Raw genomic sequence first — 12,851 nt, forward strand, 5'->3', positions numbered from 1 at the left:
TATAGCTCCATTGATTCAGTTCACTGGGAAGTAAGTTCACGAAAGTGCTAGCATAGAGGCAGGAAAGCATCTAGGGCAGTTAGCAGATATGCAGTAAAAAAATCTTTTCTGAAACAGTGAGATTGTGCCAAATTTCTCTAGGGAATATTGCTTCTGCTCATGAGTCTGGAAGGGGAAAGGAGATAGCCAGAATTCAATTGAATATTGTGCAGAGGAAGTTGAAATTGAAGACGCATAAGCAGTAGGAAACCAACCTTGGACTTGGTGTCATGTTTTGCAGCGTTAACAGCAAAGCCAACAAAATGAGTCCTCCTAGTTATCAAACAAAGAGTGAGCCAACTGAGTATGTATGCCAGTTAACTCTGGCTGTGCTGGTGTTTCAATTCTGCATTTCCATATCTAGCTTCATAAAATGTCTATGCTATATGGATTTGCTTTCAGTTAGTTTTTTGAGATTACATTCATCTGTTTCTCTAGTGAATATGTTATGCTTACCTCTGAGACTATGCTGTAGCTCTGTCCTCTCGTTAGTGTGGTTAAGGAAAATTTGTGTGATGTCATAAGTGTGGCAGCCTAACAGTAAATAAGTAGAAGGATGGTAGAAGTTGTGTGCACTTACAGAAGATAGCATTCATTTTTACCTATGTAGAAAGGCAGTCTAGATCCTTAAGTAGTCTTTGGGTTAGTGTGTATAAATATCAAAATAAAAGTCATTACATTTTCTAAAGGACAGAAGATGGATTAAGATTAGAGACACTAAATACAAGACATGGAATATGCATGTGTAGGTTTTTATATTAACAAGTAAATGTAAAGCGTTTGGATAGACTACAAACCCTCCTATACCACAGCCTGACGAGATTTAAACATGAATTTAAACATGAATACTCTGCATTTGTGATAACCCCATTAAATCTAAAGGAAGTGTAGCCCTAAAGTTAGGACAGTTTCTTCAGAGCTGTTTTCTAACCTGCATGTTAGTCAAATTGCCACCTGAAGTCACTTCAAAATAAGCTATGTTTGCAGACTTTTGTTTGTACGGCTTACATTTAGAACGCTTAAAAAAAGGGGGAAGTAGATAGCACAAAACCAAAAGGAGACTTGAAAAACAAATTGCCCTTAACATGCCTGTCTTCTAGTACCAGACATTATCATGAGTGAAAATGAACTAACTCTTTTAAAGTTAGTATGAACTAACTCTTCTCAGTTTAAGAAACTTTTAATGTAAAATTCTCCAAGACTTCCCCCAAGACTTCATAAGACAGTAACATGTAGGGAGTGAGGAGGGTGAGAAAAGAGGAAAAAGGAAGTGGTATAAATCTGGAAAGGCTTTTCTTAACTGCTCAGATCAGCATTTCCGATGTAAGAGACAAACTAAGTACAAAAAGACCCACATTTGTTTTTAATGGATATTTCTGAAACTGAGGTAACATCTGTCTAAAGATAGTATGAGTTTCTTCATGTAAACACAGAAATCCCTCTCATTGTGAGGAATCTTCATTCCCATTGCTCAGCACCTCCATACCATGTGTATTAACTTGTATACATTGAATTAAATTAATATAAAATCTGCTCTGTTCAGATGAACTTGTCTCTGCTTTCCTAATTTCTTAATAGAAATGTTAATGAATGTTAATTCTTAATAGAATGTTAATGAGCTTAAGATGCTGGTAGCATGCCCCACATTTATGTTTGCAGTATATGAGAGCCTCTTTCAACAGTTTCTTTGGATTGCATAGTTGTAGTAGATGTTTACATTCTTGTTTTTTAACAATCCTCCACTTTGGTTCTTGGCTTTGTTGTACTAAGGTATGTGATCCATTTCAGAGCTGTGGCTGTGTTCAGTTCTGTAACCTTACCCGGTCTTTTCCATGTATGACTGATGGGAAGCTGGTTTCCACTGTCCCGGTTATATCTGGTGACTGCTCTATTCATGAATACTTAGCAGCTGCATATGTCGGAATTCAGAGGGATGTTTCTTATGTGACCTGCTCATAATTTGTATACAGAAATCTGGTGCTCAAAGCCAGATAATTGCCTAGATACAAGTATTTTTCTCATATTTTGGATACCTTCTTGGAAGTTTTCCTTTATGTTTCTTCCTGGGTGCTTCAAAATTGGGCCATAGCCATCTTTGATGGTCTTTGATATTGTTTTCCAAAAGAGAATTAAGTAACAAAGTTGCATTGGTTTGGAATTACAGTTTGTTAACTTCCTCTCTATCTGTTTCTTGTATTCTCACTTTCCAGGAAATAGTTACCAAACCCCTCTAGTGACCAGGGTCACAATCAGTATGCCAGTGCTTGCTGTCATTAGATTTACTGAAAAACTCTTGTGACTGCATGCAATGCTGATTCCTCTTCATAAATCACCTGTACCCCAGTGTGGGGTCCAGCAGTGGGGAAGAGAGGGACTTGGAGCTAAAGCAGTTGTTCTGTCTAGTAGCCTGCTTTTGCTGGGAGTTGAGTCAGTCTTCTTCCTCTTGGACTCTTGCTGTCATTTTTTTACTCCCAGCTACTGAATCCTGCCTGTGCTGATGTGAGCATGCGCTATTACATCCTCATATGAGCCAACTGCAGTAAACTTTATATTTTCATGTCTGTTGAATTTATTTTATTAGATGCGTAGCTAAATAGACTTCTGGAGGTGTGTGACAGGAGACAAAACTAGCACAAGCAGCACAAATATACCATGGGGAAGGACTTGTCCTTTTTAGCAGCAATTGTGGTGATTTGTTGTCACCGTTTGTGGTCCTCAGTGTTCACATCTGTTGTCCACAGCCACATACTCCCAGCTTTGTGATTCCCACTCTGTTGTTTCAGCACACCACCTGTTTTACCAGGTGATGAAACACATAACAAAACTCACTTGGAGTGGAGAGGCAGCAGTTTGTTTTCATCTTAATCGGCATCTTAATGAGTACAGACAGCTAGGCCAACAAGCAGGGGCTCTGGAGGGACAAGAGTAAACATGTGAAACAGTTGTTGCTTAAGTCAGTTTTACTGATAAAGAATTGACCTGTGATTTTTAGCACTGCTGAGTATCAGTGAAAGGTTATTGTCAGCTCTTTCTGCTCTCACCTTTTATATAGAGGAGCAGATGTTCAGAGAGTATGAACTTTATTTTTGTCAGCTCCAGACCATGAGTCACACTGGCAGCAGCTGAAGGATACACTTACGTACTAGGCTTGACTGTAGCATGTATGTACAGTAAGACTATTTTTCTCACTTGTCAGCAGGTTCCAAATGATACATGCTAGCTGTCTGCATCTTGCCCGGTGAACCTACATGTGGAAATAAAAAGGGCCCGGAATGCATTATCCATAGGAGACTCCTACTGTGGATGTCTTCTAGCATTTTTTGACACATGTAGTAATGTGTATATCCAGTGAATGACATGGTATACAAGGTGTCTGCCTCTATCATGTACCCAAAACTTCAAACACTGGGATTTCAGAATATTGGGAGTAGCATGCAATTAATTTTGGTGCATTAGGAGCTGGGGCAGAACAATGCCAAAGTTTTAGATCCTGTTTACCCTTTACTTAAGTGAACTGCTAGAATTTCCAGGAGGGCACATCCTGTGATCCTATGGCAGTGAGATGCTTAATGCTTCTAAAATTATTGCTTGTTACCTATTGTATGCAGAATAATGGTCTGCATACTATAGGAAACAATTAAATGTAATAATATATAACTATTGGTCTCTATGAATTCAGGAAGAGCCAGAATAAAAACTAAGTGGCAAAAATGGCTTAGTCTATAAGCAATTTATTTCATTGATGCAAATATTTACAATAAAAAAGGAAATATAACTGACATAAGCAAAGAAAATCTAATTTCTTGTTATTTTGCAGTGTACAGTTGAGCATCTTCAAAGAGCTCTCTTTAAACTGTGCTGTCATCTCAGTGTCCCCACTTCAGAGTCAGTATATTTTTCTGTATCAAAAGGACATTGATACAATTGTGGCAAATTCCAGATTTTACACATGGTTGTGTTCATGTACGTGAGTAACCATGTTAGCACCTTGAAAGTCTTCAGAATAAAATTTAGAGCCCTTTAGCACAGGAAAGAAAGAAAGAAAAGGTTGGAATATATTTAAGTCTAAAGGTACCAGTCCAACCACATTTGGATTATTTTTTTTTTTTTTGCTGGGAAATTTTATTTTGATTCAGAACAGATAAATGAGTAGTTAGAAAACGGCTTGAGGGTCAGACCTACCAGAAGACTCCTGTACTTCCTTCACTAGAAAAGCTAAGGTCAAAAGGTTCAAAAAAAGGAAAAACTTGTCTCTGATTTTAGCTGAGCGTAAAGACAGGTATTGATAGGAGCTGTTCTGATTTCAACCATTTCAGGATTTGAGTGTTCTGACAATCACACAAAAATCCTATACGTTGTCACTGCAAAAGACGTGTAGAGTTTTCTTTTTTCAAAGAGAAATATGTAGTGAATGTCCTTTGTCTTCCTCATGGGTGAGTACAAAATTTAAGTGGAGTATTTCTTTGTAGATGCTGTAACTTCTTAATTTTAATTTTGTTTTCAGAACCTTGTGTTCAGCAGCCACTGTAAAGCAGTTACTGGCTATTCAGACCATGTCATATATAGAAGGAAATCAGCTACCTCATGTGTACGATGCTGCCAGGTGACTGAGCTGCCGTCCTTCCTGTGCATAGCCAGTCCACGGGTAAGTCCAAGTTAAGTTGTAAATTATGTATTTTCTATTGTGTTTTCAATCTTGTTAGAGTTGTGTCTTAGGAGAAGAATGATCTATTACTTTCTTTTGGTTTGGTAAAATTGTTGTGAGGATATCCTTTTGCTACTGTATTCAATAGTGGGTTTTTTTCATAGGGGAAGTGACTGTAATGTATACTGAAGAGAAAAGGAAAGTTGTACGATGCACCCAACAGGAGTTGTTCTGAGATACAGAGATTTCACTTTCTCTCCTAATACCAAAAGCAGTAACATTATAGAAGAAATTGTTAAGTAAATCATTCCCAAATAATCCATGGGGGAGATTTAGGTATGATATGAACAGAATGAGGTGATTGATTGGTCAACTCTGATGACAGAAGTGGGCAGAGGTGCAATGATTTTTTGGAAAGGATGTTTGCTTTCTCTCATTGTGTCAGCTTATGCTCCAGGAAGGAAACACCAACTAAGGATTACTCAAGTTGGCGTTTTTCTAAGTCTTTTGCATGTGAAGTGGTACTGCTTGTGGTTGTCCATCATCTAGTAAGAGAAGTTTGAAATTAATTAGCTGAAGTTTCCTGGGCTGACACAAGAGACCTTCATAAGTCTATGGCTGTTGTATTCCATGTTGTTGAATGTTGACAAAGCTGGACAAAATGTATTATTACAAGATCATCCAGACATTGTATTCTTTAGTCACTATTGAAGTTACGGCTGTAGGCATCATCAAATGATGTGCAGTTATACTTTTGCATCTGGAGATGAGTAAGACGTTGAGCTTATTGCCTACATGCTGCTGCTCAAGCTGAATTCATCTGCGCCAGCAGCTCAGGGGCCGAGGAATCCAACGGAACTGCTCAGAGTCACATATCACCTCCCAGTTACAACATACTAGCTGGTTTGAGAACGAGAGGTTATTCTGAAACTAAATTGTGAAACCCAGTTGGCCTTCAAATTCCTTTGATGTGTCACTCCTTGCAACTAAATTTGCATCATGGATGAAGAATACGTTGAATTCTTCAAGTAGGAAGGGAGGAGAGGGGCTTAGAAGGCTACATACGAAGGGGAGGGAAAAGGTGAGGAGAGATCGTATCTGACATTATTCTAATGAATTAAAGTTACCTGCTTTGGCTTGGCTGGTATATAAAAATGATGAACTGTAGACATGGGATTTTGTTCCTAGGAATACAAAGACTTAATTTTATGCTTGTTAGAAACTTTTGGCAGGAGTGTAGAAGACCTGAAGCAGCAGAAAGAGCACATATATTCTCAGAAACTATAGCCTTCTGTTGTTGTTTGACATATGATGAATTTTGGGAAGTTAATGGAGCGAATGATAGAAATAGGAGTGTATGTTTATGCATCAGGTGGGAGTGGGGGTCAGTATTTTCTTTCTATGCAGGCAATTTTCCTAAATACAGACAGGTCTCAATCATAAAAAAGGTAATTTGGAGGATGGATCTTGCATGCTCATTAAGGAACTAATTCATTCCTTTTCAAGTATTATTGTTTGGTTTAGTTTCAGTCGATTTCTGCCACTCTGGCAAATTGGGGTGAGAAGTAATTTTGGGCATCTCACAATGTCTGAAAGGTTAACTTTGCATGGAGATAAATGCAGGAAGCATTCTAAAATTACCCTAACTAAATTAAGCAATTTAAGGTGGCAGTGCGTTCATATATCACTAACATTGTATTTTTGATGTGTTTCTGAACCATGAGTCTTGCAATCAATCAGTTTGACAATAATGTGTTGACATAGGAAGGTTTAGTATACTAAACCCTTTGTTATGAGTAAAACCACACCAAAAAAAATCCATGGGGGAAAAAAAACTTTAAAAAACTGCACCATAACAAAAAAGGATAGGGAGGAGAGTGAACAAGTTTGAATGAAAGGTTTTTTTGGTCTGTTTCAGAAATGTGTTGTTTTTTTCTTGTAAGGCCATGTAAAAGATACAGGACTCAACTCTAGAAATGTGTCTGCATTTAATAGTCTCATGTCCTCAGATGTCAGTAGGTGTTACACAGGTTACATAGGAAGATTAATTCTTGTTAATGTAGAAATTGCACTGAGGCACATGGAGTTTGTATGTAGATTGTCTCCTACTACCTCATCCTTTAGGTGAGGCATTACTGAAAAGTAGCTTGTAGAATCTTATGAAGTGACTTTGTTTTTCTTGTGAAAATCCTGGTGTATGAATCTCCATGTTGATTTCAGTAGATAAGGCATGTTTCTATGTCAAAAATTAGTCTGCTCTGTTTTGTGTGTAGTGGCTGCCTGCCCTACGGCTGTCCTGGGAATCAATATGGCAAGTTGTCTATGCTTGAAAGAGTACTCGTTCCAATCTATTCAGTGTATAAATATGAACTGAAATGTGATGGTGAATAGTGCCTCTTCAAGAACCTAAGTCTGTACCATCATCTGCAGTATACAGCAGTATTTAGGTGACAGAATCTGCCTGCATTTTGAATTTTTTGCATTTTGAGAGAGGATTTTGCCCTCTCTCACAAAGGTCAGAACTATGCTTTGACTGCAAGTGGCAGTACAAGATAGCAACAACTCTTTTAGGTGGTGGAAATGTGTACGAAGTCTTAACACAGTTCCTTTCACTTTGCAGTGTTTCGTGTGGCTGTGTGTATAGACCCATAAGCATACCTGGTTTAAAAATAGCTCTCAACATCTTGCAAAACAATGGTTTTACTGTTACTGCAAATATTTTGTATGCTTTTTTGTTGGTTTGGGTTTTTTTTCCTCCCCAATCTGGACTGTCATTGTGCTCATGAATTTGTTTAAACAATTGTTTGGCCCTTGCAAAGAGAAGTCTCTGTGAGATTAATTTATTCCTATGAGAAGAGCTCCTGTAGAACAGGTTTGGATCGCAGGTTTCCACATAGAAAACCTTTTTTAATACCTGTTGCTTTAAGTTAGCTCAAAGATAAATGTTCAGGGATGTACAGCCAGAATCTAAGGTACCAGGCAGTCCTGAGGTATGGGTTACCCTTCCACCCTACACTTCTAACGTGCAACATTTAAAACTGGTGATATTTAAATTATTTATTGCTTATAATGTAGTTAATCTGTTAAAATGTTTTCATTTGCATGATATAATGTTATATATTATTCTCAATACGTTGGAGTTATGTCACACTAGAGTAAGCTGCATCAAAAATTGAAACCCTCTTCAAATACATAGATTTTCATCTGCAATACAAAGATGGTTCTTTTATTATGTTTAATGTTTCTGTTGTTCCATTATCACACTAATTCCCACCCCTTCTTAATTCTGCACAAACTCCACTGCCTACTGTTCATGATCAAACTCTACAGTCTCCTGTACTGTTTTTCCTATGCAGCCCCACTGCCTTTTTTCAAATATGAAAACTTTCACAAGATTGATTTCCTTGGTTCATTTTCATTTGTTACACTGCGTTTCCTAGTCCCATAAGGAATGTCATTTTGCACACTGTTAGGATTCATGACAATGCTTTTAATGATTTCACATGGAAGATTTTTTTCATTGTACTTCTGAAATAAAAGCAACGATGTCTTCTAGAGTAGTGATAAATTAGCTTCTTATACTGGTGTAGAAATTGTCGCAGCATTTTGAATTTCTTTGTTTCAAGCCTATGCTGTAAGGTTAATTGTCTAATAGTAAAATTTTAGTTTCATTTCTGTGTGGGTTTACAATACATTATTAAGTCTCTAGATAGTATGTAAAAGTTTCTACTAGCTTCCTTTTGTAAACTTGGTTATAAATAGATTATGTAAATACACCAGAATGTGGGCCCAAAACAGACTTATGTTCAGAAAAGATAGACGTTGGTAATCTGCAGGTTGTTTTGTTTTTGTTTTTTTTTTTTTGAGAGAGATTCTTCAGCTAGATAGTGAATTGTTCTGCATTTGTTTGTGTGAAAGTGTTGCAATTGTGTTTGCTTTGGATCATATGATTTAACTCTTGGTGAAGTACCTGAAGAAAAACCTAGCAGAGCAGTCTGTCCTGCTATGTACCATGGCTCAGTTTCACCTCTGGTGGTCCTTCCTTACCATGGTAAGGGCGACATAAGGGAAAACTTAGACTGTACAAAGCACAGCCTTGTCTGCTGGACAGACTTTACTGGAGGACCTTACAGCCATTGGAATACAGCTGTTTGGCTAATGTGGACTTTTCATTCTGTACAGATTTGGGTGGATGGGACAGAACAGGGGGAGTTAAACTGGTGGAGTCATTCCAGTAGAGCTCACATGGCATGAAATTACAGTTCCTGTGTTTGTAACACTGGTCTGTCCAGCTGGGTTGTATATACTGAAACAGTTAATAGGGCATAGGATTCATAGAATGCCACAAGAAAAAGAGCACTTCTGTTCAAAGCAGCTGTAAAACCCAAGAAATGTGCTGTTCCAAAACAGAGGTGTTTTTCCATTTGTTTTTTCCTTCCTAATTTCTCTTAAGGATATGTAAATCCCATCTTGGCTAGTGAGATAAATACTTGAATGTGAAGGGCAAAACTAAAAATAAACAAATAAAGAAGTATTGGCAAAAGGAGAGGTGCAGCTCTCTTTTTATATCCTTTAATAAAGGATATTACTCTTTACTTTCAGCTTTGCACTTAGTTGTGTAAGAATTGGCACAGTTTATTAACAGGCAAGTGTTCTGTACCTGGTTTTTCACATGGTGTTTTTGTGGTGTGGAGAGATGTTGCATCTTCGCTTGTTTTAAGCCCAGCCGAAGATTGTGTTTCCATTTGTATATTTCACTAATGATTTGACTTCTCAAATTTGATCCAGTGGTAAGGTACCTGAACTGGGAATTTGGGGATGAGGGGAAAGCTGAACAAGAGTATTGATTATTATTATTTTACTTGTAGGTAACAGCTGTACCACTGGAGTTCTACTGCAATGACCGAAGTGCAGAATACGAACGCAGGGCACTAAGGGAAGGAGGAAGTCTTGAAGCAAAGCAGTGTGTACTCCATGGATCCCCTGAGCTAGCAGCTGACTGGCTGAAGCAATGCTCCCAATTCTTCCCAGAGCATCCAGGAGGGCTGTTAGGGATCAGACCTCAGAACGGCTGGTCTTTTATCAGGATACCAGGTAAATTTGAAGGTTGTCATGGAACAGATGAGATAAATAAGGACATCTGCTCTTTGGGGGTAATTTATGCTTGGTTATGCTAAGCTTATGGGCTTTTTGAGGGATTGGGGATGGCTGTTTGTTTTCCCTTCTGAGTGAAAGTTAGCCCTGATATCTTACAATAGACTGTGATTTTGCATCCTCTATCTGAAGTAAAGATGTCAATGGATACCGAAAAAGTCTAATACACAATTTTCTAATGCTTACAAGCATCTCTTTGCAGCCCTCTAAATGACTGTAAAGAGATAGACTTGCTTAGTAGACTTGCACAGCCTCCTCTCACAACCAAATACTTTTTTGAGATTGGAAAGAGGAAGGTTGCAGGAGAAGTTACAGTCATACTTTGCATCCTAGTGTGTTGGAAGATCTTTGTATTGTCCTGAGAGATCTTCACTGGTCTACCTAGTGAAGAGATTAAAATTACTTGTAGCAGTCTACCCTGAGAAGGATGGATTTGAGGACCAAGGTCAGAAGAAATTGTCTGGAAAACAAGTCATGAGGGATTTACTGAATTTCAGTTGCAATAAAGAAGACTTATTCATATTTCCTGGTAAAGTGGGAAAAAGTACGAGTGTACCAGTAAAGTAAATGTACTTAATTTTTTCCTAGAATTAGACTTAAGTAATCCAAGATCTCCTAGAGTTTGATTGCCGAGTACTGCAGTGACTTGCATTGGCCGGACATGCTCTAGCTGTCGGAAGATGGTCCTGAGCAGTGAGCAGAGTTCTGCACAAAGTACTAGAGATCTGACAGATAGCCAAGAGGAAAAACAGCTTACACTGCCAGATGTGAAGTTATTCCCAGACCCTTTTGGGTCAAGGATGTTTGGCAGGGGAAGTTAGTACAGTAAAAGGAAAATGGCCTTTTGCTTGCTACAGTCCAGTTTAAGAAGGTACCTCGTAAGTGGAGTTATTTGAAGCGCATGCATGTTTGTATCTGTGTAATGGATGAACCATTTTTTCGTGAGCTTGCATTAGATTAATAGTCAGTGGTAGTTGATGACTTTATAGTTTCTTCAGAAATTCTTTTAATCGTTTGTTAATTATTTGAAAACAGGAAATTAATCTCTATAGCAGAAAAAAAGGAAATATTGAAGGGATAAATTAAGGGAGAAGGCATGGAGAGAGACATGAAGAAAAGTAACCAGTGCAGAATAGACACAGGGCTGCATTCTCTTGAAAAGACTTCCATTTTAAGCTGATGGCCTTGTTACCAGCAAAAATTTTTAGAGGAATAAAGAGGGGATACAGGAAGCTTACAGGAGTGAGTGAATAGGTGCAAGGTTAGGCAAATTCTTGTCAAAGTACAAGCAAATTTGGTTGAGAAGGTGGTTGGGATGAGTGTGTTATGTAAAGCTGGCTTAATTTGGGAAGTGTTGTTGCTAACGGTGGGTTGAAAAAGTAGTTTTGTACAGCTGTGTTTTAATTAGGTGGAAAGTAGCATTCAAATCCAAACTTACTCTAAGAAGAGAGGGCACAAACCACAACGGGACAGCTGTGTTTATACGTGCAGAAGTAGGCACAGTTGCCTTACAGAAAGTGACTGATGTGCTGAAGGAGCTGTTTGCAAGGCTAAAGTCTAACAAGTGTCAATTGGAATGGTAGCTGTGAAGCTCTATGGAAAATAGGTGACGAGATGAAAAGGGGATACCTCCCTCTCCTAAACCCTGATCTGTTCTCTCCCAGACTCGGTGTTCCCAGTACCCTGGCAGCAGGCTCAGCTGTGATCACTGTGGGAATCTCTTGAGGCTTTTCCTGTTCTTTGAAAGAAAAATGGTCCTGGATTAAATGGCAGGAAGTGTCTGAGTCCTTTTAGTATCGATAAAAAGCACCGGCCTCGCAGGCTGTTTACTGTGAGAGCCAGCTAGCTCCTCACTGACCCCATTGTGCCGTGCAGACTGTCGGGAGGGGAACCAGGGGTGTCAACTGGAACCCAGGCTTTATCTCCCTTTCCTCTGCTTTTTGCATGTCCAGAGGCACTTTTTCTCATTCTCCAGAGAGCGCTTAGCCCAGCTACAGTCATCGGCTAGAACTCCTGACAAGGGTTATTCTGAGTCATAATCATTTGTAACCATTCTTCCCAGGCCCACTGTATCCCCTTGTAGATAATTTATGTCCATATCCCTGCATGGCTGGAGGCAGGATTGTGGGGATTTTTTTCAGGCTGAAAGCTGTACATTGTGATTTGACAGTTACTTTCTTTTTGGTCTGGTTACTTTTTCATGTTTGTTGCATACAGTGTTGAAAAACCCAAAAATTGTGTCCTAGGGAGAGCTCTTTGTTGTGAAGTACAGGATCTCTATCTCCTGACTGACTTAAAATTTTAGAAGTTCCTTTCATGCTATTAAAAAAAAAAAAAAATCATGGTCATTCTCATTGGAAGTTGTTCGTGATCATTAAAAATAAAACATGTAGAATTGCAAATTTTGGATATCCCGTTTAAAAAAGTAGCTTGCCTTTTTTTTCACCCACACTAAGAGAAAATTATAAATAGAAGTGAGAGAATCTAGAGGTTGAAGGCACTTCTTTTTATCCTCTTTTGAATAATTATGGTGTTTTCTGAAGATGGCATGAAATAAAGTACATTTTCTGTTACCACTTTTCAGAATGTGTCCTTTGAAGCACTAGGTGGCAGGCTTTCAGCATGCAAAAATATTTGATCTTGGAAAACACAATGGCATCAGGATAGCATGCTTAAAGGTGCCAGTTTAAAGACAAATGGTTTTCTCTTCCAGAGATGATAAATCTCTTTTTGCTAGTATTGTTTTGCATTCCTAAAAAAACCCCAATAACTTTCTCACCAGTGCAGTCTGCTATGCTGCTGAGATACTGGATGAGTTATGAACTGTTAAAAAGTTGGTAACTTTTCAGACCATCTGCAACTAAGTTCTTTACTTGTAATTTGCATTTCATTGCTATTTAAAAATAGTAACTTACACAATGGGGACCTCAGGAGCCAGCAGCAAAGGACATGCATCATTTCCAGTTAGCAAAGCTTAATTCTACCTATTCATGCTTTTGTGAGAAAAACAGTA

The 12,851-nt window shown here is 38.4% G+C and overlaps 1 protein-coding gene across 2 annotated transcripts in view; it reads left to right on the plus strand.

Moving 5' to 3' along the window:
- INO80 (INO80 complex ATPase subunit) overlaps positions 1-12,851 on the plus strand; it is a 65,759-nt gene that overhangs the window by 33,691 nt on the left and 19,217 nt on the right. For both annotated transcript variants that reach the window (XM_050335534.1, XM_050335535.1), the window contains exons 25-26: positions 4,544-4,684; positions 9,553-9,778. In XM_050335534.1, coding sequence (XP_050191491.1) covers positions 4,544-4,684; positions 9,553-9,778 — 367 coding nt within the window. The remainder of the gene's footprint in view (positions 1-4,543; positions 4,685-9,552; positions 9,779-12,851) is intronic.

This window comes from Myiozetetes cayanensis, unplaced genomic scaffold (assembly GCF_022539395.1).
Source record: "Myiozetetes cayanensis isolate MyiCay16 unplaced genomic scaffold, myiCay2020 scf6-25, whole genome shotgun sequence".
In the NCBI taxonomy this organism is placed as follows: domain Eukaryota; kingdom Metazoa; phylum Chordata; class Aves; order Passeriformes; family Tyrannidae; genus Myiozetetes; species Myiozetetes cayanensis.